This window comes from Scophthalmus maximus, chromosome 1 (assembly GCF_022379125.1).
Source record: "Scophthalmus maximus strain ysfricsl-2021 chromosome 1, ASM2237912v1, whole genome shotgun sequence".
In the NCBI taxonomy this organism is placed as follows: domain Eukaryota; kingdom Metazoa; phylum Chordata; class Actinopteri; order Pleuronectiformes; family Scophthalmidae; genus Scophthalmus; species Scophthalmus maximus.
In genome coordinates, this window is record NC_061515.1 from 13,391,693 (window position 1) to 13,417,500 (window position 25,808).

Below are 25,808 nucleotides of genomic sequence, written 5' to 3' on the forward strand. Positions count from 1 at the left end.
ACGAGTGACGACTATGTCTAGGTGGATGGTTTCATGTGAAATGAAACAGCCCCCCCCCCCCCCCTTAGTTGACCACACACATTTAATGATATCCTTATTTAATGCTTAATATTCATACGGATATATCATTCATTACAGTTTAAAGCTGTGTGATGACATTGAGTCTGCCGGCTATTTACTTGTCAGCTCATGCATGCAAACCGATGAGGCGGATTCCTGGGGCGCTCAATGTTTTGCATGTGCTCTGCACCTGTACGATAGACCAGACAACCCTCGCGCTTTTTGTGTTTCGAACTGGTCTCACGCGGCAAGGGCATGCACGGAGAGAGTCCGAGCGGGCGGGTTTGTTCGACCTAATTTTGGCCAATGGGTGCGCGTCGTGGGAGGAGCGACGAGTTGCCGCAGCCAATCGCAGGCAGAGCCGCGAACGGCCAGGCTTCGCCTCCGCGTGCCTGATACACGTGAGCTGGAACAGCTATTGTACGCCGGGAGGCAACGTGCGGAGGACTGAAAAAACAGCACACTCACGTTTTCTGTGGATTACAAGGGAACTGGAAAAGCCATGCAGCACTCCCTGGTTTTCACAGAAAGCCCCAACTATGCTCTAATGAAGACAGGCAGCGTTTTGAGACAGGGAACCCTGAACGTAATTAAATTGGTTATCTTTGACGGCAAGGCCCAAGTTGTGCAGAGGCAGTTTACTCGGCCATCACACAAAATGCCACAGTTCCATCTTTGCTGTTGCAGTATCGAACACAGTGAGAGAAGTCACCGTTCGTACCTGTCAGACAAAACAAACAGCTGTCTCTCGTCGGGATGTGGCACGAGGGTGGGTGTGTCTCACAAGTAATACGCGAGCAGGGGGGGATCTGCTGCACGCGGCCCCGCCCCTTTTCCTTTCCGCGAGGCGTGACGTCACGTGAACTGCCCGTGTCCGTTCCAGCTGAGCGGGTGAGCGCGAGGGAACGGTCGGACGTGGACGTCGCGCGGCACAGACACAGACCCGAAGCCCGTGCGCCCGTGACTGGATCCACCGGATGCACAAAAGTACAGACAGAGAAAGAGGAAACGACCCCTCCTCCTCCTCCTCCTCCCGCTCCTCCGCCTCCGCCTCCTCCCGACGGACACCAGAACCCGACAGCAGACAGGAGAGAAACACCAATTCAACTTGTCATCTGACCAACTCAGCCACTGTTTTCGTCGTCGTGCGTGTGTGTTGTCTGTACACACTGTGCCACCGCGGTCGTTTTGTTTTGACGGAGGTTTACCTTGCAACTATTTTTGGGGTCTTGTTTTTTTGAGCTGCGGACGAATCACTTGCGAGATTACAAGTTTTTAATTGTAACATTATAATTTTTGCCCCCCCCCCGTCCGAGCAAGTCTGCGTCTGTCATTGTCATTTTTCACGCCTTTGCAATTTTTCATCATTTTTATGGACAGTATTCCTCCTCGGATGGTCTGACTGTCCCTCCCACACTGTTTCTCTGAGAATAACAGCCTGATCTGCTGCACATTTATAACAACATACGGCTACAATGGAATACTCTGATGAAAATATTTCTGCAAGGACATAAGGAACTCTTCCCCACAACAAGAGAAAAGGTAAAAGTTCTGTACTATTTCATTGAAGTTTCAAAGTAGAAGTATTGTCATAAATATGATGGTCATATTGTTATTACAATACAATGGTTGCTGTATTCTACATGAACACTTCTCAAAACTACGTATCTCTCTCTCCAACCCCCCCCCCTCAACTCCTCGTGCACACATGCAGTCCTCTAGCATACTTGTCCTATTGGTTGGTGCTCCACTCAGATACCCTCGCCCCTTCAAGTGCCCCAGGTGTCTTTCTGCGCCCCCGTCTGGTCAAGGATGTCCAGGCAGCTCTCACAGCTTCCGACCCCCGACCTCCCAGCCGGTGCAAGCCCACAGTTTGGAAGTTGTACTCAGCCTGCAGGTTCCCTCACAGGGGGGCATCTCAACCCCATGGCAGGTCTGAAGTCCCTCCTACAGCATCCCATGAAGGGAGACCAGCGTTTGAAAACCCCATGCGATACAAAAGGTGAGGAAATTGATGAATTAGTACTATGTCACATTTTTGATTATGTTGAATGTGCAGCTTCGTCACCTGACACAGTCTATTTTCAATGTATGTAATTGCAGAGCATGAATAAATCACAACCCTCAGGTCCACCCACTGATATTGTTAAAGAACATACAGCATTTTATTTGACAAGTTCCATTGGTCATGTTTTTCTGGCATATACGTTTCAGAGAAAAGTGATTCACCATCACACACGTTTGCGATGACTCTCCCATGATCCCTCGGGGCAGTCACCTGGATTATAATCCCTGCTGCGACTTCAAATTAAGATCCAGATTACACTGAGTGATACCATGTTTTGGTTCAGCTGTAGTACTGTGCGGGCATGCCTTCAGGTCACTCGCTGTGCCAGAACGTATCTTCAGCTATTGTGAGATTTGTTGAGAAGCTTACGTGTAGGTTATGACAACAAATTTGTTTCAGCTCTTTCTTAATGCTGCAATTCGGCTACCATCTGGGCAATCTTTGAGTGTGTGTTTGTGTGTGTGAATGGGATGCAGAAAGAGAGGGAGATTCTGCAGAAATGCATTTTATGGATACACCTGCCACCCCATTTAGTTCTGCCCAAATATGGAGAGTTGATGTTAGCATCTTGCATGTTAGGCCACACAGAAATGTCCAAACAAATTGAACTTTGGAAATTGCGTTGAGGAAGATTTTAAAGTCACATGCAAGTCTTCATCATGAAGTAACTTTAACTGAATCTACTCTCTGGCAGACAAAGACAGACTGGACCTTGATGAGGACTCCTCAGGAGTGTGCCCCATGAGGAATGGCAGTGGAAATGGCAGCAGTAACAATAGTAATGGCGGTGGAGGAGGTGGTGGTGGTGGTGGTGGAAATGGAGGAGGAAGTTTCAACCAGTTCCTGGGGCCTCTCCTGTGGGATCGCACCCTGCCGGCAGATGGGGGCCTCTTCCAGCTTCAGTACATGGACTTGGAGGAGTTTCTCACCGAAAATGGAATGGGCAGCATGCATAACAACAACAGCTCCAGTTCAGCCCAGATCCCCTCACAGAGCTCCCCATCAGCTGTGCCCAGCCAGAGCTCCCAGTGCCTACCGCCCTCATCCCCACCCGGCTCTTCGTCCTCATCGCTGTCTTCTTCCCCATCGCTCATTGGTTTGGAGGTGGCTCAGCCGCAGAGCCTTGGAGGGGGAAACGACTGTTTGCATGGTGAGTTCAATGACATAGATCATTTAGTTCTTGAGGGAGTAGATAGACGGTTGAATATTAAGTTGAACCCATTGAGTAAAAAAAGATTCACAAGGACAGCTCATTCTTCAAGGTTTGTCCATATAAACTCACAAACAGCAATGTCATGGAAGTTTACAAGCTGAAAGAGACAAATAGTCCCCTGCCACGGATATGAGACCAGTAGACCCTACAATTCAGTGCAATGGTTGAGATGCAATCACGGTTATCTGGTGTGCTTTAAACATTCCCACGTGTTCTTTATCCAGAACTATAACTATCCTTTGAGGATAAATGCGATGGTGACTAAGCATTTTTCTGTCCCGTGAGGTCAACCTGAAGGCAGGAGATATAGTCACATGGCTCAAAATGCAAAGGCAACTCGCCAAAAAAACCAACACATCGACTTAAATATACTTTTCACATTGAACCAAGGTGGCAAGGGTTCAAAGTTTGCCGAGGTGTCAGGGAAATGTGGAGAAACAAGACTTAAGAGATGATTCAGAAGAAAGAAAAAAAACATGCAGTAAATATAGATGTCGCGAGCTATTTGATGAGTCAATCTCACAGCATTGACAAGGAGGTTTGGTTTAGTTTGGCATGTGATCATTGTACTGCAGTGCACAACACAATCAGCGTTCACTCCCAGCCAATTATTTATGTGCAGCAGGGTCACAACAGCAGTACTGAGAGAGAGAGAGAGAGAGAGAGAGAGTGTGTGTGTGTGTGTGCGCGTGTGTATGTGTTTGCGGTTGCGTGTCTTTAAATCTCTCCCCACTTCACACGCCACAGCCATGTGCACGCGTCAGTACACGTGCAGAGAGTACTGGAGTGAGAGAACTAGAGGCAGGGCCAGTAGACATGTAGGAGGAGTCCACAGCGGGAGGAGACACACTGAACAACAGGAAGAGTTGTGCTGCGCTGCTGGACTTCAAACTGAACATTTGATCCCCAATGAATAACATTAAGTGCACTGATATACAGGAGAGAATTTTATGCTGCATGTGATACTGATGCAGAACCTTTAATTCAGCCCTTCAGTGACAAAGAGCATGTTGATAAACTGATAATGCGTTGATGTTGCATGACAAAGGCCCTTGCATTTAGATCATCCCCTTCATATGAAATCTTCTGTTTACATGAAAATTATTAAGATGCACATTTAGTTGTTACTGCTTAAAAACAAAATACAGATGAGTCTAAAACTTCGTATTATTTGGCTGAGGTGTTTGTTTGTTTTAAGTTGTAATTCTCATCATCTCTCCCAGAGCTTGAAGCTGTATTCTCATCTGTGGCATTATAAAGGCACCCTGCCAACAGCTGCTTCATAGATATTAAACTGATCAACATCTAACAAGATATAATCATATGAAGTACCTAAGGAGGAGTCGGGATATTGTCTACCTTTACAGTGGCTTCAGTTGTTATTGGAATGCTGTCGTACGAGTCCTGAAAGTGTGTAGTTACACATTGGACAATTTCTCTGAAAGAAAAAGAAAAAAAAAGAACAACCTTCCAGCTCTCTGAAGGTTGAGACACGTGGACAAAATTTGAACCAAATCTACTTTGCAGGTCTGTGTTCCAGAGAAAGAGGGAGAGGCAACCATGAACCGCTAGAGCACTGAGGGTTTGCAGGTTTATTCCAACAAAACAGTGCACCAGGTGGTTGAATTCACAAGTGGTGCTGGGTTTCAGCAGAAACAAATATTTAAAACTTCCTGGTTTAGTAGAGAATTTCTTTTTTTTACTCATCTGGCCTCCATGGCACCCCCATCATTATCCAAACCAAATTTCGGTGACATTTACACCTGTTGATAATATAACCATGGGAGGTGCTCAGCTTCCTCTTGGCGTCGAGCACCAACTTGTGTGGCATTGTTACGGTGGCAGGGGAAGGGTTTGGTTTTTGCCAACCAACAACGTGTCTTTTCTTCCCACCTCTCAGAATTAAAGATTATTACGTACCTCGTGTTTCCATAATGTAAGTCTGCTTTAACCATCAGCTTTGTGGGGCCTGACGTGCACAGGTGTGGATTAGACTGTTGATGCACGTCTGAGGTCATTTGTTAAGGCTCCTGTGTCGTGGTGTTAAGCAGCCGTCCTGTTTTGTTTTTCATCTAATCCTGGGCGCGAACTCATTTTCTCTGCAGTCGGTATATATCGTGATACTTTGCTAAACTAAAGAATTTGAAAAGTTGAGATCACTTTTAAAGTGAACACACTAACCTTAGGCTATACTTGTGATATAGTGTAAGTTTAAGGCGTTATTGTGGACATGTCATTATTTCTTTCATTTTGTTGTATTTGACAATATTTATTGAGCTGTTGGTGTATGCAGCTATAGGAAGGGGTGAGGGGAGTTTGTTTTGCTCCCTGGGGAAGGAACGTCAGAAGAGTAAGGTGCACTGGACTTTAAAGGGGGTGGGGTGAGACTTAAAGAAACTTGTTTTAAGGGGAGGGGTCCAAAGTTACATAACATGTCCACTTTTAGATTTCTGTGTTGGTTTTTGGTTGTGGGTGTTGGCTTTGGTCACCCAGAATTTCTCAATGATTTGATTGATTGAAGAAGCTGATATCCTGCTCTAACTGAACCAATATATTATTACATTACTATGTACAGTAGTTACATGTCAGATTGCTAAAGCACTCGTTTTCCACTGGGCCGCTTAAGGAGATTGCACAAAATCCCCAGATATATGGACTTTAGTTCTGCCTTCCTTAAACCAGTAAAATAAAAATGAGTGAGAATGATTTTGATTTTCCAATATGGACAGTTTTTATGTTTGGAACAAATCATATTCATAATTGAGTCCAAAAGTGGTGTCAGACTTTTCCCACTGTATATCAATGATTGACATTGAATCATTTTGGCAGATTTGATCTATGTTATAGAAGTATATATTTTGAAAATGTGTTTTTCCACTACAACAACCTGTAACTCCACGTCATACATTATTATCCATAAAATTATATTAATTGTATCATTTGTATTTAAAGGTCACATTCTCAGAGTAGTATTTAAACATTACTCTACGCTTGAAAATGTTGCTGACCATGAATGAAAAACCTCCTCGGTTCTAAAGAACGAGTTAAGACCTCAGGAATGTTTTCTGTTGTTTATAACACTAAGAACATAGCTCTCTGCTTCCACCTGCTGGTCATGATCAAATGCTGCACGTGCTTATATTACTATCGTGTTGTCATCAGTTCCTTCAATGTTTGACAGTAGAATCAATATCAGTTTAAATATAGTTTGGTGATGAGTTTGTAAAACAGATTTATCTTCCTTGTAATTGCAGGGAGTCAAACGAGTATGAACGAGTCCTGTGAGTCACCCTCGTCCTCCTCCTCCTCATCCTCCTGTCCACCTCTGCTGACGCCCACGGACAACGAGCCAGATGGTATTGGAATGTTTGACATGGATTCTTCGGACATGGCTATGTCCAGCAGCTCGAGCCAGCAGAACTATGACCCCAGGAGGCACTCCTTCAGTGAAGAGGAGCTCAAGCCACAGCCGATGATCAAGAAGGCCCGCAAGATCCTGGTGCCAGATGCCATGAAGGTGAGCGAACACTTGAAGTGTCAGGTAATTTGAAGGCACTTATTACATTTTTAAACGCAACATGTAACTAATTCCAGGTTTCATTTCAACAAGATGTCTTAGCTAGTTTAAGGTGATGTTTTTACTCAGTGGCCCAAAGCAAAGATAATATAACGATAATAAGAGAAAGCAGCAAATCCTCATATTTGAGAAGCTGTAACTGGAGAATTTTGCTTGATAAATGACTTCAATCTATTTAAGCGTCTTGACTAATTGTTGTTGTTCAGATTCGGAGGGACACATTACTGAGTTTAGAGAAAGTTCACACATTGACAACAGAGCTAAATGATAATCAGAATCTGAAACAGGGAAATGATATCGCTGGGAACAGCAAAAAATGTTTTTAATAAATAAAATGATTATTAATATAATTCTTTAAACATGCTAATTCTAGCATGGTGAATGGATCACTTTGATAGATGCTGACATATCTTGCTTGTCCTCTTTCAGGACGAGAAGTACTGGACAAGGAGATATAAAAACAATGAAGCAGCAAAGCGTTCCCGAGATGCTCGCCGTCTCAAGGAGAACCAGATATCCGTGCGTGCTGCCTACCTGGAGAGGGAGAACGCCGCACTCCGACAAGAAGTGGCCGAGATGCGGAAGGAACTGGGTCGCTGTCGCAACATCCTTAGTAAATACGAGAATCGTCTTGCTGATCAGTGATGAAGGCATGGAGCAGAATGAGGAAGAGGAGGAATATAAGCTGGATTCAATTTAAGACTGAATATTCGCGGTGGCATGACGGACAGAATGGGGTCAGCACATGATGATGAGGAGGAAGAGGAGGAGGATGATGATGATTATGATGATGAATGTAAAAGACAAGGAGAAGGGTTGTGTATTGAAGCTCAGGTGTCTTGTTAAGGTGTCCGCTCTTAAAAGTCATGGATGGAGAGAATAATTTAACAGATGAAAGATGTGACTTTTAAGGGTTTTGTTATTGGAGAATTGTATATTTTTATAATACTTACGAAAAATTAGCGGGAGAGCAAATTTGGAGAATAATTTTGTATATTTTCTACATGACTGGGATATAGAGATGGGGAAAGCGATGGTAAATATCTTTTTATTGTAGACGAGTCAGGAGCTGTTTCACTGGTGTCCAGCCACCGATGGTTATTTTTCAACTCGATTCTTCTAGTCAGGATGCAGCAGCAGTGGCACGGACGCGTGTAATAATTGTAATATAGAGAGCAAAATTATCTCAAAATCCAACATTTTTGTGGATTTTACTCAAGCGCTTACATTTTTTTGTTTCCTGTCATGTTTCTGTCACTGGGAATGGGCATGCTACAGAGGGAGAGAGGCGGAATGAGAGACACGAGGAGGAACCATGTAAACAGTCCAGCTCTTTCCTCAACACCTGCTAGTCCAGTCATGTTTCCTTTTTGTTAACTACTTCACCCTTTTGAATTGACTTCAGTCCCCTAACTAGATTACGTCCTCGTACCTTGGGCTTATGTAAGAGATTGGTACATCTGTCCATTCTTGTATCTTTTTTCCCCCTCTATCCCCGTGGAGTGCTTTTAATCTACTCTGGTGTTTTGGTCCACCTGTAATGATGCCCGGGGTAACTCTGCTCCTCTTGCTCGATTGTCGGCCCATTCCTCTTCGTCTGTATCACGACCCAGATGCTCTCTTTCTGTCTGCAATCCCTTACGTTTGCAAGTTATGTGCAAACGCCTCCCACAACATTTTGTCCCCGTGTCTCTCTTGTACCTCGACAGTACACGGAGAGAGTTCAATCTCAAGTGTTGTAATGTTTTCTGAAATAGTTATCAACCTTCCCAGTAAAACGCACATCGTTACTTTACTGTACTTTATGAACACACTATAATAAGCATTATTACGGGGGAGGGGCGGGGGGAAATCATGTGTTTATTGGATAGGCATATACTATTTTGTGTATTTGATGTATTCCAGGAGATGGGTCGAGTTCCCCCATTGAGTGGAATGGTGTTAATTTCTCAGATTTCTGGGAGAAATAAAAGCCAAAATTTATTATGTTGATCCACAAAGCTTGTTGTTATGTAGTGCTTTTTTTCAATACTGCTCCTTCCTCACTGTTTACTCCTATTATTACTCCTTACTTTATACTGTATCTATAAACTTCTCTGTGTACCCACATCACCCACACAGGGGCATGGTACACTATGTTATGTTCGTGGGGGAGGGATGACTAGTGATAGTGTGATTTTAATCCCCTCATTGACCATGATGAATAGGTACCATTACTGCTATTATTATTGTTATGATTATGATGATTATCCCTCTTATTATTGCTGTTCTATATTACTGAATTATTTTCTTTCGTTGGATGAACATGATCTGTTGCACCTTGAAGCATTTTTGATATTCATTGTTCCTCAGAAAGACGATTCAAATGGAAAAAGAAAACCCCTCACTCTGCAATTTTCATCCAGTCTCAGACCTCCAGACATTCAATATTAGTCATTTCTGCTACGGACACGATACTGCCACCTCGGTTTCTGTGACCATGGATTTCACAAACGTGACTCAGTAACATTGAACATGATGCTCATGCAGACTCACTTTACCTTTGACGATGACCTCTCCAGTTCCCCCGCAGTGTATGGACTATGCACACTGTCATTATGCTCCTTTGTTGGTTTATTTCAGCCTTTATCGCCTCAATCCGTGATTGTTTGCTCTCCCAACAGGATTTAGTCTCTAATATCCTCACAGATGTGGTTGATGAATCTTATAGTGACTCTAATTGAACTACAACTGCCCTGCTGCATCAGTGGTGTCCATGGTGCCCAGCCCCCTCAGTGCTGGTTATTTGGTAGTTTGAGATTTTCCCAAAAACACCAATAAAAGATTGTTCTCATTCACTACTGCTCTGCTTTTTCTCATGTGTTTCATCACAAGTTTTCGTTCTTAGTAGTTCTGGGTTCTTCTCCTGAGCTTTGTGTGCTTGAACCTTCAATCATATCCAGTATTATTCCATAAAATGGGAAACTGAGGTCAGACTGCAGGACTGTTATTTTAATTATTACATAAGACCTACTTGTTTTGATATCCTCTCTGGTTTGTTTACATTGCGTACATTCCTTGAAAAGACAAATGGTTCAAAAACTGCATTCTTGCCCAGCACAGGCAGCGCATCTTCTCTTGAACATTTAAATGAGCATTTTATGCATTTCTAAATGAAATCTCCTGTTTTTATGGGAATCAAGTGCTCACAATTTGGATTAATTCTTCAATGCAGATGTGGTGGAATGTTACAGAACATTTGGTTCTGAAGAGGGTTTCATTACACGACAGGTATCTGTTTCCTGGCCTGAAGCGTCAATTAAAGAAGTCCCACGTCCGGCTGCACGGTCGGGTCCCTCGGAGAGAAACTGTTGCACTCACGACATCAGGTAAATGATCTGCTCAATTTTCTTCCCTGACAGTATCTTCTGTATGTTTATTGTTTGTTTGGTAAAACATTTATCTTGTTTATCTCATCCCCCTTTTATCTGCTCTCTCAACAGAAATGGGTGAAAGGTCCCTCAGACTGGAATTTTCCTCACTTCTTTACTCGTCAACACAAACCAGATGTGTGGCTCCTGGGCTGTACCCAAACCACCCCACATCCCCCGCTCTCCCCCTCCCTGCCCCCCCCCCCCCCCCCCCACCCTTTGTTCCCCCTTCCTTAAAAACGCCGTGTCTGTGCGTCCCTCCCTCATATCGTCTGAAGCCTGGCTCTGAGGATGGACTGTGCACTGCTGCTGCTGTCCCTGTGGGCTCTGACTGGAGCGGTGTCCCCGCAGGCTTCAGGTAAGCCCCCTGACTCTTTACATCCCTCACCAGTCACTCACACATACACTGTCACTAAATACTGGAAGAGCACATGGACTGACCATATGATGAGTGAGTCTCCCATGGCAGTGTAATTATTGATCGGCCGGACTTTCCACCTCAAGTACTGTTGTAGTTTATAGATAATCATGCAGCCGTTGCTTGGACTGTGTAATTAATCAAACAGATGCACTTAATCATTTGCACTAATTAAGTATGAGACTATGCAATGCAGTGTGTATTTTTGCTAATAGTTCAAAGATTGAAAAAAAAGCACTCAGTTGTATTGTTAACGTTCTTGCTGAAATAAGAAAAAATAAAGGAATAATCTTAGGCAGTAACATACAGTACTGATTTAGTTAGTCATGTTAAGTCAAGTCAGTGCATTTAAAATCATTCTTTTTAATTCCCTCACAAAACACATTTTGGCTGCACAAAGTTATAGTAAATGGTTTATATACTGTGTTCGATCATCACTGACCCTTCACACACCTCCACAGATGATTCTAGATCTTCCATAATACTGATACACATTTGGGATATGCAACAATTATTTGAATTTCCAATACCATGGGTCATGCTCCAAGTTTGTACTGTACACTGTGTGTCCATGCAGTTCTGGGGCGATCATGAGTGCATGAGGGCAGCACATGTGTGTTTGTGGTCACACGTGCTGTGGGCAGACTGAATACAGTAACACACATGTTTTCATTCTCAGAAATGAAAAATGGTGAACCCAATCTGCCCCACCTCCCCCCATCTCCCTCCTCTTGCCTTTCCCCCCTCAAATGTTCTGGACATTGAGGGTATGTCAATATTATTGTGCTATTTAAAATAAGTGGAGGATTGGGTTTTATGATGTGCGATGGAGTACATATGGAGAAGTGAGGGAAATGAGGAGGGGCTGCATGTGTTAAGAGTATCCCTATAGACGAACCCTGTTCATATGTGAATTTCCTTTTAAACTTTTTTCTCAGCTTGGAAAATGCACAATAATTACGGTGCATGCCATTGAGCTTTTACACTCCTTACAAAAAGCGAGACTGAAAGGTGAATGGTCTGTCATCTAAATACTTACTCATCTGGCAACCTGGGTGGCAAATGTTTGCCCAGGCCACCCACACAGTGAAGTTACTTTCCTTCAACACAAAGAATAGGCCCCTGGTGTTTGCAGATTTTACAAGGGGCCACAAATGAAGTAGAATAGAAGTAAACAAAGGGACAGTTGCTGCGGCAGTGTGATAGTGTGTGCAGTGTCCCAACAGGGTCGTGTCCGGAGAGACTTCTGGGACAGGAGCGGAGGAGGACGTGTCCTCGGCCCTGCAAAGCCGACAGAGACTGCGGCAGCAAGCGCCAGTGTCTGTGTGACGGCCAGTGTGGCCTCAGCTGTGTGGCTCCAGGTAACTGTTTGTATGCATGTGTGCCCTCAGTTGTCACTGTGAACGCCACTGTGGGCTCAGTCATTCAAAGTGTTTGTGTGTGTGCGGGTGTGTATACGCAGCTGTGCCAACATACATCTGTGTGCGTTTGAGTGTATGTGTGTGTATTAGTGTTTGTGTTTCCTGTTAGATAAAATAAAAGCCTTGGTCATGCACAAAATGTGGGCTCGAAATGTTCCCTATGCCAGTGCTGAACACAAGCTTTTTATTATGCTTGCACACTGTAAAAGAGGGGCGCTGTGCATGGATCCAGTCTAGTTATACAACCTCATTAGCGCAATTTTAAAGTGCTTTAGTGCTAACAATCTCATTTCTTTTGTACAAGAATAAGTACAGCAGATTCTGAGAAATGTTTTGTTTCCCTGTTTCCCTGTCTCCCGCCGGCTCTCCTCTCCTCTCTCCTCTCCCCCCCTTGGATCATCTCTTTGCTCCTCAGGTCGTACTTGTCCCTGGCCTCTACCCTCCGGTGAAAACTCAGTGGCTCACCTCCTCTCACCCACTCACTCCTTCTCTGCCCTGCTTGAAGTGCGCTGCAAGCCTGGATTCACGCTGGCCAACGGCTTGGATGCCACTATTCGCCGTTGTCAAGGTGACCGACAGTGGAGTGGGGATGAGCCCATCTGTACAGGTGGGTTTGAGTTCATCAGAGATAAGGTACTAATGAACGTCTGGAGGAACACCATTGTCATTGCTTCTCAGATTCATGATCATTTCTGTTATTAAACAAAGGCAACAGCTACACTGCATGTGTACGCTACATGTGTAAGTCAACGACGGTCAGAGAATAAACGTGGCTCTTTGTGTTTGTGTTAATACCAGACAGAAAGACACAGAGAGACAGACTGCTATTCCAAAAATGAAACCCCTCTGTGACTGTGTCGACTGAGACATTGCACAACTGGGACCTTTTCTCCTCATCACCATGGCAACCAGAGCTTTAGTTGTTCATATTGGCTCTCTGAAGATTTTACCCTTGACTGTTGATAAGTTTATAGTGGAGACAAAAGCAGATAATCTACATACCTGTGCATGTAGACTATGTGCACCACATATCATAAAACTAGAAAAAAGAAATCTTTGTTCATCTTTTGGACCATAGTTTGTGGTGTTATTCTAATGGCTTGCATTATGCATCTCTTTTTTATTGTGTTGTTGGAGGAAAGAAAATGTGATATATATTCTATAAAATAAAATACTTTATATTAATACTATAATAGAATTGAACAAAAACTCAAATTACAGCCAAAGCATTACAATCATGGTATCCTGCAACCTCTTGAACACAGTTTCCACAAAAAAAATAATATCATAAATCAAAAGGTTCACTATTGTGTTCAAAGCCTTATGTGATGTAAGTATTATGCAATCGCTTAATCAACCTAAAGCTGACATCACACTCTGAGATTGAGAGAAACTCTTGATTCTCTCTATGATTTGTGGACAGTTAACAACCGACCACTGTGCCCTAAGACACACAAGTGGTGCAATATTTTGATTTTCTGTCTCTCTAAATATAGAACAACAATGTGAATCTGCAAAAGGCACTGTTTGTTCCCCTGCCGTGCAGCCTTAGAACTCCCACCACTGTGCCATAAAGTTGCACAGCAGTGCACGAAGTAAAAGCCATCGATACTTTTTAGCATACGGACAAACCTCATCAACATACAGCACCTGAGAGTGTGACCTGCTTATTGCTTGTGTCGACCCGTCAGCTGGTGAACACACGACAGTTTCACGGTTTTCAAGGTCTGTATCCTGGTGCATTAATCTCACGCCTGGAGCCACGGTAAAAACCCGCTTTCATAAGAGTCCTCAGCCCAGCTGGGTCCTGGTCTCAGCTCTTTTTCTTATCTATTCAAAAATGTGAACTAGGGATACGATTCCCAGCTCTGGTAGAGTATCCTCCTGCTGAGAGACTGGCAGAAGGTAGGTGGGTTTTGAACGTGTGAGAGCGTTTGTATTGTGTGTCCTTTGCATATGTGTTAGAGTGTGAGTCGAGCTCCCTCATGCCTGATGAGAGGCAGTGGGCGGCAGATCACTGTCAAAGTGGCACAGAGCTGCATGCACACTGTGTGAGTGTGTGTGTGTGTGTGTGTGAATGTGTGAATGTGTGTGTCTACGGGGTGTGAGTTTGTGTTTATCGGGGAGAGGTAGAAAGGTAGATTTTTTTTCCTATGTACATTAGATGTGTGTGTGTGTGGGGGGCGGACTGCACATGTGTCACAGAGTATCTGTGTGTGTGTGTGTGTGTGTGTATGTGTGTGTGTGTGTGTTTGTGTGGGCGACAGATCACAGTCAGGAGAGTCAGAGAGCTTTCTTGCTCATGCTGCTCCGGGCCTTTCTGTTCCCTGTTCTCCTCTGCTCTCTTCTCTCATCCTCTTTTCCTCTCATCTCTTCCTCCTCTCATCCTCTTCCATCTCAGGCCTCTGATAAGGTCTCTCTCTACAATGAGAGCCAAGGACAAGCATGCAGCCCTGGGCTCTTTGGTTAGTGGTGTGTAGATACGTCTGTGTGTGTGTGTGTGTGTGTGTGTGTGTGTGTGTGTGTGTGTGTATTTGCGTGAGAAAAACAGAGTAAAAACGCAGAAAGGGGCTCATATGTTGCCTGGTTGGTCCTTGACATCTTTGGTCTCAATCAGAAGGCGATGTATTCAACGCTGTGATTCATTCAAAATCACAATTCTATCTCTTTTCTCTTTTCTTTTTTTTTAAAGATGATTTTGATTTACCTGCTTCATAGCAGTTTGGTGCTGCAGCCTGTGTGGGTGGCCGCAGTACGAGGCTTGAGAGGGGCGGTATGTGAAAACAGAACTCAGCTTCGGGCTGTCATCTGTAGCCAAACAGACTCGTAACTCTTTCTCTCCCATAGAGAGGTCTCTCCCATGTAAAGGTCCCTTTACATTCTTATATTAACGTTTCTCGGCTTCAGATACCTAAGACAGCCCTCCGGCAAGAGATGTCTCTGCCTTTCAAATCTGTGCTCAGCTCAAAAATCCCTGCGCTTGACGGAGCTCGGGTCGCTTCAGCCTCTCTCCAAGCACCACTCTCGATATTTATATTTCCACAAGCGTGAGGTACTCAAACTTCCAGGAATGAACAGTGCTAGGTGTTATACAATCACAGATGTAGCTGTGAACTCGGAGAGGTGTTGGGCAGCATTTCACTGGATCATTGAACTTTGATACATTATCTAAGGAGGGCTATTTAAACTAAAAAGAACAAGACATGGGGTGAAACGCCTCTGTGGGTCACAAACTAAATAGAAGCCTTGTTAACACGAGTCAAATGAGGTAGCAGGACGGACGTTTGTTACTTTGTCCTTCCATTCTCCCTCTCTTTTTCTTCCCTGCTTCCTTTTCAAAATTTGATTTATTTCATTACCACTGGTGTATTGAGAGTAAACAGCATTTTAGTGCAGTCGCTGCATTGTATGTACATACCTGATCTATAAACTAACTGGTAACTAAAGCTGTCAGATTATTGTAGGGGAGTAAAGCATCTCAACTGTGAGTCGAGGGAGTACGAACATGCAGGTATGGAGAATGTATTTTGATAGTTTACTGGCGCTTAAGTAGCAATATCAGTAATATCAACAATGAAATACTTCATTGCATTTTACTTACGTCAAAGTACATGTGTAAAAGTATCATCAAAGTATACATTACAGCATGGTACTTAATGCAGGAACATTACCTGCAGATGTTATACTATATTATTGGATTCTTTTCTAATACTGATACTTTAATATTCAAGTGATATGTTACTAGGACTAATACATGCATCTGACTGTAAATATACTGTGAAATTTTATGTAAAATAATCAAAGTACGTGTATCACACGGCTGTGTCAGGTGCTGTTAGGCAACTAAGAACTTACAGAACTTTACAAATAAATACATTACCGCATACAAAACACATGATAAGCTTATAAAATATGCTCTGATATATAGTGAACGACTGAATTAATAAATAGAAGACACTAAAATTTGCTCCCACTTTTAATTCATGCCTCTTGCTTTGAGATGATTATTTTTTCGTGTACAGTGTCTTAATGCTTCTTTCATTTAGATATAAGATCTGAATCCTTTCTTCCACCACTGCTCATATTAGTCTTTCACCTCCCTTTTCTTCTCTCAGAAGCTCAGTCAGCAGAACCTGCTGCTGCCCAAACCTGCCCTCTGCCGGAGGAAATAATCAGCACCTTCAGCATCCAGGGTGACGCTGCTGTAGGAACTTCCATCCGCTACAGCTGCCTGTCTGGGTGAGAGAGGGAGGGAGGGAGGGAGGGAGGGAGGGAGGGAGGGAGAGTGAGAGGGAGGCAGTTGCTGGGAGGTTAATGTCGTGAGTGCGTGGGCAAAGGCTCTGAAAACCTGAAATGGTATGAAGGTAGAAACATGGAGGAAGTGAGAGGATGGGGATGGAGTGTGAAGAAGAGCCAGCGCGTGGAGCAAAGCCTTGAACGCAGGAGAGGTGTTGGGGAATGATGGGTAATGAGCGACGAATGGCAGGGAAATCATTTTGATCTCCCAGCTGACAGTCTCTCCGGCGAACTAACTAGGTCATTACAGTCTAATCTTGCATTGACTCCCCTTTAACACACTGACGCATCTCACGGGCTGAGATGAGCCACAGTTGATGTGTCAGCCAGAACTGTGCACATAATCTTTTGTAAGAGAGAGACAGAGTGAAAAGACAATCACTTGCACTCCCTTTTCCCATCACTTTTATTTTAACAAAGCTCCTTAGCTGTCAATACTGTACATGTCACACCGCCATCTGTTGTTTATCAGTCTCTCCTCTGCCCCGCAGAGCCGATATAGTGGGGAGCAGTGAGAATTTCTGTCAGGACAATCAGACCTGGCAGTATCCTCACCCCATCTGTAAAAGTAAGTGTGCACTGACCACAATGTGAGTGAGCGTGCATGTATGTTATATCCTCCTTACGCTCTGTGTGCATCTTTCAAGGTGAGCAGGAGATGATGAAGATGTGTCAGTGAACTGCATTGGCTGCGAATGTGTGTAGTTCTTTGGCACAGAAATGTTTTGTTTTCCCACCATTGTGTGTGTGTTCGTGTGTGTGTTGCCATATATGTAAAAAAAGAGTAGACCAAACGAGACAGACAGACACACAAACCCCCTCCAAGTACAGAGGTTTGAAACTGTACAGCTCTGTTTCGCAGTATTTGTCTGCCATCTTGTGGTAAAACATGGTATTGCATGGCCTGTTCTACAGCGGCAAACTCTCACAGGAGGCTTCACAGGAGGCTTCTTGAATCGCGCTAAGAGCAATATCACTGACCCTGGCTTAAAGATGAATGGGAATGTTTTTACTTGAACTTTAAAGCAGGTTAAAAAAATCCTTTCCTTTCCTGGACAAGCTGACTGGTAATCTTCTTCCCCCCACTCTCTTAGAAGTGTACTGTCAGCCTCCTCGAGAGGTGGAGCAGGGCTACGTGGTGGCTGTCCAGAAGACTGAGTATGAAGTTGGCTTTGACATCCACTACCTTTGCAAGAAAAACTTCCTCATGGACGGACCCCAGAAGGTCACCTGCCTGTCGAATGGCAGCTGGAGTGCACCACCCCCGTACTGCAGAGGTGAGAGAGCTCCAGGGTCTCAGACGGAAACGCCAGGAACCAAATCTCCGTTTGCATTGTAATCCTTATGACACATTCAATGAGGGTGGAGAGAGATTGTACACTCACACTCTGACACCTCGTCGGCCATTTTCTCAGCCCGCTGTCTCATCCCTGCGGAGAGAAGCCACGTGGTCATTGGTGGAGTGAAGCGCTGGCCGTTTGACGTTACGGACGCCATGGTTCCTCATGGGGAAAGTGTGGCGTTCTTCTGCAAACATCCTAGCCTTCAGTGCAGCCTTACTGCAGTCCAGACCTGTTTTGATGGAGCGCTGCAGCCCCCAGCATGCTACCTTGGTAAACCTGGGCGCCACACACACACACACACACACATACACGAAACCCTTCATGATCTCTATCTGCTTGAGAAAGTGAGAGACTGATTCACATTTTTGACCTTTTGCATTAGTCGTGCGTGTTCCCTCTGTTTTTCAGAGCCCACATGGTTACAGTATAAGCTCTTCCCTCACCGGCTGGTCTCTGAGATTGATGCGTGTGAATCCGGCGACGTGGAGTGATGACCTGTCTGACCTTTACTCACCTGACACTCGTGACACCGTGTCACAACACGAAAAAACCTCTGCAGCACCCCTGACCTATAGTGAAGTCCTCCACTGCATCCTTGACAATTATGATCTGTTAGATGCTAAATATTCTTTCAACAGCTCTTGCAGATCTGCAAGCGAAGCTGTCTCTCCCCTGCACACTATCAAACCGCAGGTGTGATTATAACCTTGAGTATTACTGTGATCCTCCTCCAGCTTGAGCCAGTGCGTACTGCGGATGCAATCCACAGGCCTATGTGATGATGTATATATATAATGCATTAATACATGCTATACCAGTTATGCCGGTGACAAAGCCTTCGTGTAACCTAACTCATAATGACTCTGTGATTTATCTCACTGTGCGATTCTTCCTTTCATCTGTTGAGCCTGACGCATCAAGTCTCGAGGCTTGTAAGTTTAAATGATTGATGAGTGATTTGAAATAAATAAAATAATAATAACATCAGAACGGTTCGCTCTCTGTGGCTTCTTTTTGGAGTCGGACATAAAAGCACCCTGTGTGAGTTCGAGTCCACTTGTCTCCATCCTCCCCGTGTGTCTCCGGCTCTCGGGCGCAGGCTGTAGGTTCAACTGTACTCATAGGCTGAACATGGCTCCTGGTCGGACCCGGTAGGCTGCGACACCATAGCAACTCCCCTTGACCCCTCCCTCCCTCAGCATTCGCAGCATCACCCTTTACACTGCACAGTCATATTTGGTCCTCCGGAAATATATCCACAGCTCGGGTAAGCCAGTCCCTATGCAGCGGGTGTATGGGTGGAGTAGAGTTTACAATACAGTTTGTAAATGTATCGAAAGCGCGTCCGGCGCGTCCTGCCCCGGCTCTGACAGCAGGGTTGGACGAGATGACAGCGCGCCGGGAAAGTTTGCCCTAAGAGCTGCCTGGTTGCGCTCTCGGTACCTCGGACCCTCGGCTCTAAAATGGCTGGCTGTAGGTCCGAGGAAGCTCCGGTGCTAACGGGAGGATACACGCTCCGCGCCGCGGCGGCGCGCCAACACACACGTCCCTCTCCTCCGAGCGACGCGTTCGTCAGGTCCCGGGTCCGAGAGCTGTCACGGCGCACAGGCACCACGGCGATGTTGGCATTTCGGACCTAGGACTGTGCGTAATGGCGTCCTCCGCGGACGGTGCCGCTCTCGGTTCATTCGCAGGCAAAAATTCAGAACAGGCTCGTGGTGATAAACCAGACGACGTGTGAATAATGCACCGAGGCGATTTTTAAAAAAAAAATAATCAACCGTTTCATTATTAGGAACAGCACGTGAACGGCAGAAGTCTGAGAGAGGACATGTTATTTCGCTCACATCGTTCGGACCCTGCTGCACTCCGGCGCGTCTGCGACCGATCGGCGGTTCGGCGGTCGATATTCGCCGATCTATAATTTTTGGAACATGAAGGTAACCGACGCAATTATCAGGACAGACGCGTGTTGAGGGGGGGGGGGGGGGGGGGGGGTCCGCCTCATCAGTTTAAGACAGATGGACGAGGGAGTTTAATCTGCTTCATCTATTGGCTTTAATTTATAATACATATGTGATGACCATTGGCTCTTCTTTGCACTTAACTTGACCCCTATGAATACCGGCCAAACACAGGACATTTATTGAACTATTCCTTTCCTTTGCCACCATAGAATATTTTTTTAAATTTCTATTCTTATGTCACTTCTCTGAGTTTCTAATTGATTATTTCTTTCCTATACTTCTCAGATATCTAAATAGGTATGCCCCAAAATGGATTCTCAGTTGGCTTCAGTCCTGACCAGTGGCAGCCTGGAAGTCCAAAATGGCAGCCAGTGCACAGAAGGACCAGAGACGGTGACAGAGGATGTTGTGGACTCAAAGGAGAAATCCTCCCTCAGTACTGTACCAGGTAACCTCCAGCCGTGCCCTGTCAAGGCAGCGGTGACCATCAGACGAGATGCTTCTTCAGTCAATGGGAAAAAGCCAGAGGGGGGCGGGAATTGTAAGCCAGCCTCTCAGGAAACACGTAAGATTGGTGGGTTCAGGGAGCCAATTACAGTGAAGACTGGAGTGCCTGTTCTGCGGAGCCAACCAATCAGAATCAAAATTGTTGTTCCCCCACGGTGCAAGAGGCCAATCACAAACTCTGCCATCAGCCTGACCAAAGACTTTGCTCGTACACACTTCAGGAGACCTGTGTTGGTCTCATCTAGAGCTGTGCTCGCAGGAAGAAACAGAAGTAAAATCAAAAGACCTGCTGTTAAAAAGGAAGGGGAGCTCAAGGAAGTTACTCATCAAAAGACTGAGGAAGATAGAGCGGAATCATTCCATGGGACGGAGGCCGAGAGAGGGAATAAAATGTGCAAAGAGACAGATGTTTTGGATGCTAAAATCATCCACGTGGACGGGTCGGGAACTCCTCTCGTCTCCAGGACTCATACAGTTAAAATGCTGAGCCAGAGGGGGATTAAAGAGGAAACCACAGAGAAAGACATTGAGGAAAACATTCCTCTAATTTTGCACGAAATGGACTTGGAGTCTTGCAAGACATTTGATGAGGTGGGAATTTACGAACAGACGGAACCACTGGACCTGAGTTTGCCCAAGAGAAGAGAGAGTCTACAAAGGAGGTGCGGCCTAACTCTGGATGATTCTGGCTGTGAGACGTCGCTGATTATGGAGGTAGATGAATACGAGGGAGAAGGAGACAGAGACATAGTAGAAGAGGACGACGACGATGAAGAGGACTCTGTGGAGCACGTGGACGGCACAGATACACCCGAAGACTCTCTTCTGTCTCCCTCTTTCTTTTCTACCTCTGTCTTTACATCCCTCCCCTCCATAGACCATGATACTGAAAACCTCCTTCTCATAGACGACCAGGGAATCCCGTATACTCTCAGTCCAGGTGGACTCAAAGTGCCACAAGTCGATGCTTCCACGTCAAGCGATCCTCAATCCGATCAAGCTAATTCATCGCAAGTAGAAAGAAAGGGGATATCGCAGTTAACAGAGCCGAGCCTCAGCCAAAGCTTAGATAATGCACTAAATGCACCTTCTGATACTTACCCGTCTCTGGTCCCTGACGCTGATTCACCATCACTACGTGTTGATCGGGCAGAAGCTCCAGAAGTCCTCACAAGTTTGACTTTGAACTCAGATCCCACAAAGGCAGCAGAGTCAAGTATTGGAGCTGTTCAGGAGCCTAGTGCTGTTCTGTCCCCGTCCTCTGGGATCCCAGTCCCCAGCCAGCCCATTCAGATCCTCACAAACCCTTCAACCAACGCTCCTATTCTCCTCCTGTCGTCCTCGTCTTCCTCTCCTCAGCTCTCCTCTGTTCCGGTGAGTCTCTCGCTTCCCCTCTCTGTTACTCAGACCTCGCCCGGTGCTTCCACCCCCATGTTTCTTCTCCTCTCCTCTGTGCCCTCTTCCTCTGGTGACTCCGTCTCTACCTCCACCCCCATCGCAGTCCTCGACTCCTCGACAGGGCAGCTGTCCCAGATCACTGCAGCGGCAGCCCCCGTCTCTCTCCCTCTGTCCTCCGGTCAGGTGGGCAAGCTGGGATCACCTCTGCCGACGCTGTCTCACCCCATCATCCGACTGAGCGCCAATGAGCCTCCTGTTGTCCTGTCAGGAGTGAATAATGTAAACTCAGTGTCTGCCGTCACCTCTCTTGCTGCCCCTTCGTCCACTCCTGCACTCCAAAAAGACCACAGCAGCACGACCCCCGCCCTCCACACTCAGACCAACTCCTCCGAGTCAAACCCAGGAAGTAAAGCCATATCTGCCGAAGAAGTCTCAAATGAAATCAACAAGCCATCAGCTGTTGCAGAATCCACTCCGCACCCACAGTCTTCTATTTTGACCTATGACCCCTTAGCTCAGCCCAGCTCAGAGGCAGAAGCCCAATCACCAGCCCCAGAGTCTAAATTTAACCCCTGTGGCCTGCACTCAGAACATTTACACCTGGATGACCATCTTTACTTCTCAAACATGGCTGCTCCGCCCTCCCCGCCCGTAGGGCCCACGCTCCCCTCCGGTAACCTCGACCCCCTGGATCCTCTCTCTCCAGCTTCATCGCCTAGCAACATGGGCGCCCGCAGGGTGCTGTACTGCCAGCTGTGCCCGCGGGTCTTCTATTACCTCTCCGACCTTGAGCGCCACGCCATCACTCACTCGCAGAAGAAGCCTCACGTTTGCCAGCAGTGCGGCAAAGCCTTCAAACGCTCCAGCCATCTGCAGGTCAGTGCAAGTCAATTTGTAATCATTTCATATTCAGGGTTGATGATAAAAGAAGTCACTTGAACAGATGTCACAAATTATTAGTACAGAAAGAGTAGTGGATTCTTTTGGCCACTTGGGAGCAGAAGAAACAAGCTGTGCACTAGGGCTGTAACTATTGATTCCTTTCATTATTGATTAATCTACCAGTATTTATCAGTAAATCGATTCAGAAAATAATGGGGGGAAAAAATCACAATTTCCCAGTGCTAAAATAAATACAATATCGTATTGACTGGTTTTGTCCGAGCCAACTGTAGAAAAACCCAAAGATATTCAGTTTACAGTGATATAAAACAGGAAAATATTATACAGTTGATTCATTTCCTCTCGATCAACTAATTGATTTGTTGACAAATAAGGACACATTATCCCCTATTTCAGTTGATATGAATAACTTGGCAGCAAAAGTTACCTTTTCACACAGTCAGGAGACACAGAGCAGCAGCAGAGTTTCATGTTTCTGGCCACCTGATAAGTTTGGTGCTGGGCAGCTCGTGTTTAATGGGTTTTAGTGGTGCAAACAGCTGCCCGGTGCAAAACAATGCAATGAGAGCAGCTGAGAGTGAAGCAAAACAGCAGGGATGCAGGGAAATCACATCGATAACATATTTTAAAATATATTTTAAAAGAAAAAAACTACAACAAAAACAATATTATTAATAGTTATAATAATAATGGATAACAAATAAGCAAGATAAATCTATAAATAAATGTTTGAAAAGGAGTAGGAAGAAGCATTATGCTTTTCTAGTCCTACCCCTATTCCATACTAATACACATCTTCAATACATCAATTACATAAACAAACTCTCCACCACTGTGTCCATCCTAAGACTAAAAACGTAACAACACCATCAGTTTGCTTTGCATTCCCCTTCCTCCTTTCAATACCTCGTGGAAATTGTTGTTTTATTAAAAAAATTTAAATCGTATGATCTATTCATTGAAAGATGATACTAAACTCCAAAAGGCTGAGGGGACCATTTCGTAAAGAAGTAGTAAATCAAAATGATTATAGCCGATTATTGTGTTGAAATGTTAAAACATTTAACCATTTTCTGCAACAGAGGCACAAGCACATCCACACAGGCCAGAGGAACTTTGTGTGCCCCATCTGTGCCAAACGCTTCAGGGAGGCCGGTGAGCTCCAGCGCCACCAAAGGGTTCACACCGGGGAGAAACCCTACCAGTGCCAACTCTGCCACACGCGCTTCGCTGAGCGCAACACGCTACGCCGACACACCAAACGCAAACACCCTTACCACCAAGTAGCCATGGAAATGCTGAACGAGAGAAGGGACCGGGGAGGCGGTGGCGTGTCCGGAGTGCAGGAGGAAGAGGAGAGCGCAGAGTGGTACAGCTCCACCGTGTCTAACTTGGACAACTCCGAGTCCGAAATGGAAACCTAAAGACTGAAAGACGTGCGATCATATCTCACTCTGATGAGACACTTAACATTCCTCATCGATTTACTTTCAAAGAAGGAAGCACTTGCAATATTTATTTCAATGTTTTTAATAGTAATTTATTTATATGAATGTATGTTATTTCCATTCCATTTAATGGGCCAAAAATACAGCCTTTCGAGATCATACATGATTTTGAATCAGCTCTCCCATATGAAAAAATTTACAAATATAAAAAGGGAAAGTTCATGCTTGAAATTATAATTTTTATGTTGATTAGAACACTAACCTGCCAGCTTGAAGTTGCATTCCCATACAATCCTTGATAAAACCCTAAAGTGCTCAGAAAAGAAGGGTAACTTATTTACTCTAGTCTATTATCTGCTCTACTTGTATATACAGAATAAAGTTTTCTATTTGTCAGAGCTGCACTATCTTATGTGAAAGATGTAATCTATCTTTCTTACCGTCAGAGACACTGTGAGTCATTTGCACTTGTTTTATTTGAACTCAATATTCACTTTTTCTTTTACATTGTGAAGGAAGACGCTTACTTTTTTTGTTGCAGCTGTTGCTTTTATGTATTTAATTCATATCATGTAAGAGTCTGACCAAATGTTTGAGTTATTCTAACATAAACACTATAAACATATATTTGTTTTGTTTTATGTGAATCATGTTAACTTATTTCAATAAAATTTGGACTGCAAACTGTAACTGAATCTTTATTTTAGTCTTCCTCCACTTCGGTATCATCCTCATACAGATGTTTAAAGAATCTAATCAATTTGGCTCTGCATTAAAAAGATTTGGCCCTCGTATTCAGTAAGTTCCGTAAGTAAATGGCCACTAGGGTCAGGGTCCACATCTCTCTGCTAATTTAAGTTGATTCCCTTTTTTGTCCATTAATCACCAAAGACAATACTCTACATAGATTTTTGTGAAAGAGAAGAAGAAAAAAAAAAGAAGCTACCGATTTATATATCTGCTGGAGTGTGAAGCCAACCACTTGGCCTGCCTCCAGGGCGTAATTGAGTTTGTAAGACAGTCCTCTGTTTTTTGCACTCTCTCAATTTTCTGCTCCATTTAAGCCACAGAGCCTAACGGACCTAAGCAGCTCAAGATAAGTTATTAAATACTGTATTGCTTAAATGACCTACCTGTGTCCTCTTGACTGTCCCATTACTTATTTCTGCTCTGGCTATTGTGCAGATAGACACACCTTGGCCTGCTGAGAGGCCTGAACCAAGCTCCATTGTATTTCAATTTGAAAAACTCACTTTCCTAGAGGGTCAGTGGAAGGAGGGAGGTGTGAGGAGCAAAGGTTAACCAAGCAGTCTTAACGCATGTTGGACCTCTCAACTGTTTTACCTTGATCCTTGTAGCTCAAAGACAGAGTGTTGTTAGTTACAAAAAAGATTTTAGGCTGAAATGGATAAAAACACAGCTGGATAGAATAATCATTTCACGTGCAATATTTTCATAGTGCACATAGTAAAACAAAATAATATATACTCTCAATTGCGTTGCCATTTATTGCATGTAACTTACAACTATGATGGCGTCATTGATGACGATTGATGATTGAAGATCACTTCTTAGCACGATTTCAATGTAATCAATGGATTCAGACATTCATGTAGAGTCACAATAAGGCTTCAGCAGTATGAGTCTGACAAAACGAACAATCAAAAGTAAAAATTCCCTCATTGTTTACTACCCTTCAGCCACAAGTCATCAAAGAAACCCTGTCTGTTGAAACAGAAAGGAGGAATTTGGGTCTAAAAAGACTTGTGACCAATTAAA

At 44.5% G+C, this 25,808-nt stretch overlaps 3 protein-coding genes across 6 annotated transcripts; all 3 read left to right on the top strand.

The window, feature by feature from the left end:
* Positions 1-489: 489 nt before the first annotated feature.
* Positions 490-9,755, top strand: dbpb (D site albumin promoter binding protein b). 2 transcript variants are annotated; one of them, XM_035625621.2, is made up of 5 exons: positions 490-1,602; positions 1,775-2,062; positions 2,823-3,278; positions 6,596-6,882; positions 7,348-9,755. In XM_035625621.2, exons 2-5 carry the CDS (start codon positions 1,873-1,875, stop codon positions 7,561-7,563), a joined length of 1,149 nt encoding a protein of 382 aa, XP_035481514.1. In that variant the 5' UTR covers positions 490-1,602; positions 1,775-1,872; the 3' UTR covers positions 7,564-9,755. The 2 variants fall into 2 exon arrangements, with proteins under 2 accessions (XP_035481514.1, XP_035481523.1); XM_035625630.2 differs by having other exon boundaries at positions 496-1,602; positions 6,596-6,858.
* Positions 9,756-10,551: 796 nt separating this feature from the next.
* Positions 10,552-18,796, top strand: ntd5 (ntl-dependent gene 5). 2 transcript variants are annotated; one of them, XM_035625644.1, is made up of 8 exons: positions 10,552-10,686; positions 11,973-12,107; positions 12,583-12,774; positions 16,283-16,406; positions 16,955-17,031; positions 17,558-17,740; positions 17,879-18,076; positions 18,215-18,796. In XM_035625644.1, exons 1-8 carry the CDS (start codon positions 10,620-10,622, stop codon positions 18,295-18,297), a joined length of 1,059 nt encoding a protein of 352 aa, XP_035481537.1. In that variant the 5' UTR covers positions 10,552-10,619; the 3' UTR covers positions 18,298-18,796. The 2 variants fall into 2 exon arrangements, with proteins under 2 accessions (XP_035481537.1, XP_035481544.1); XM_035625651.1 differs by having other exon boundaries at positions 16,286-16,406.
* Positions 18,797-19,006: 210 nt separating this feature from the next.
* On the top strand, positions 19,007-24,719 carry LOC118300760 (zinc finger E-box-binding homeobox 1). Of its 2 annotated transcripts, XM_035625485.2 has the most exons (4): positions 19,082-19,450; positions 19,602-19,746; positions 20,059-22,554; positions 23,664-24,719. In XM_035625485.2, the coding sequence occupies exons 3-4, from the start codon at positions 20,083-20,085 to the stop codon at positions 24,003-24,005; spliced, it is 2,814 nt and encodes a 937-aa protein (XP_035481378.2). In that variant the 5' UTR covers positions 19,082-19,450; positions 19,602-19,746; positions 20,059-20,082; the 3' UTR covers positions 24,006-24,719. The 2 variants fall into 2 exon arrangements, with proteins under 2 accessions (XP_035481387.2, XP_035481378.2); XM_035625494.2 differs by lacking the exons at positions 19,082-19,450; positions 19,602-19,746 and adding an exon at positions 19,007-19,073.
* The last annotated feature ends 1,089 nt before the right edge of the window (positions 24,720-25,808 follow it).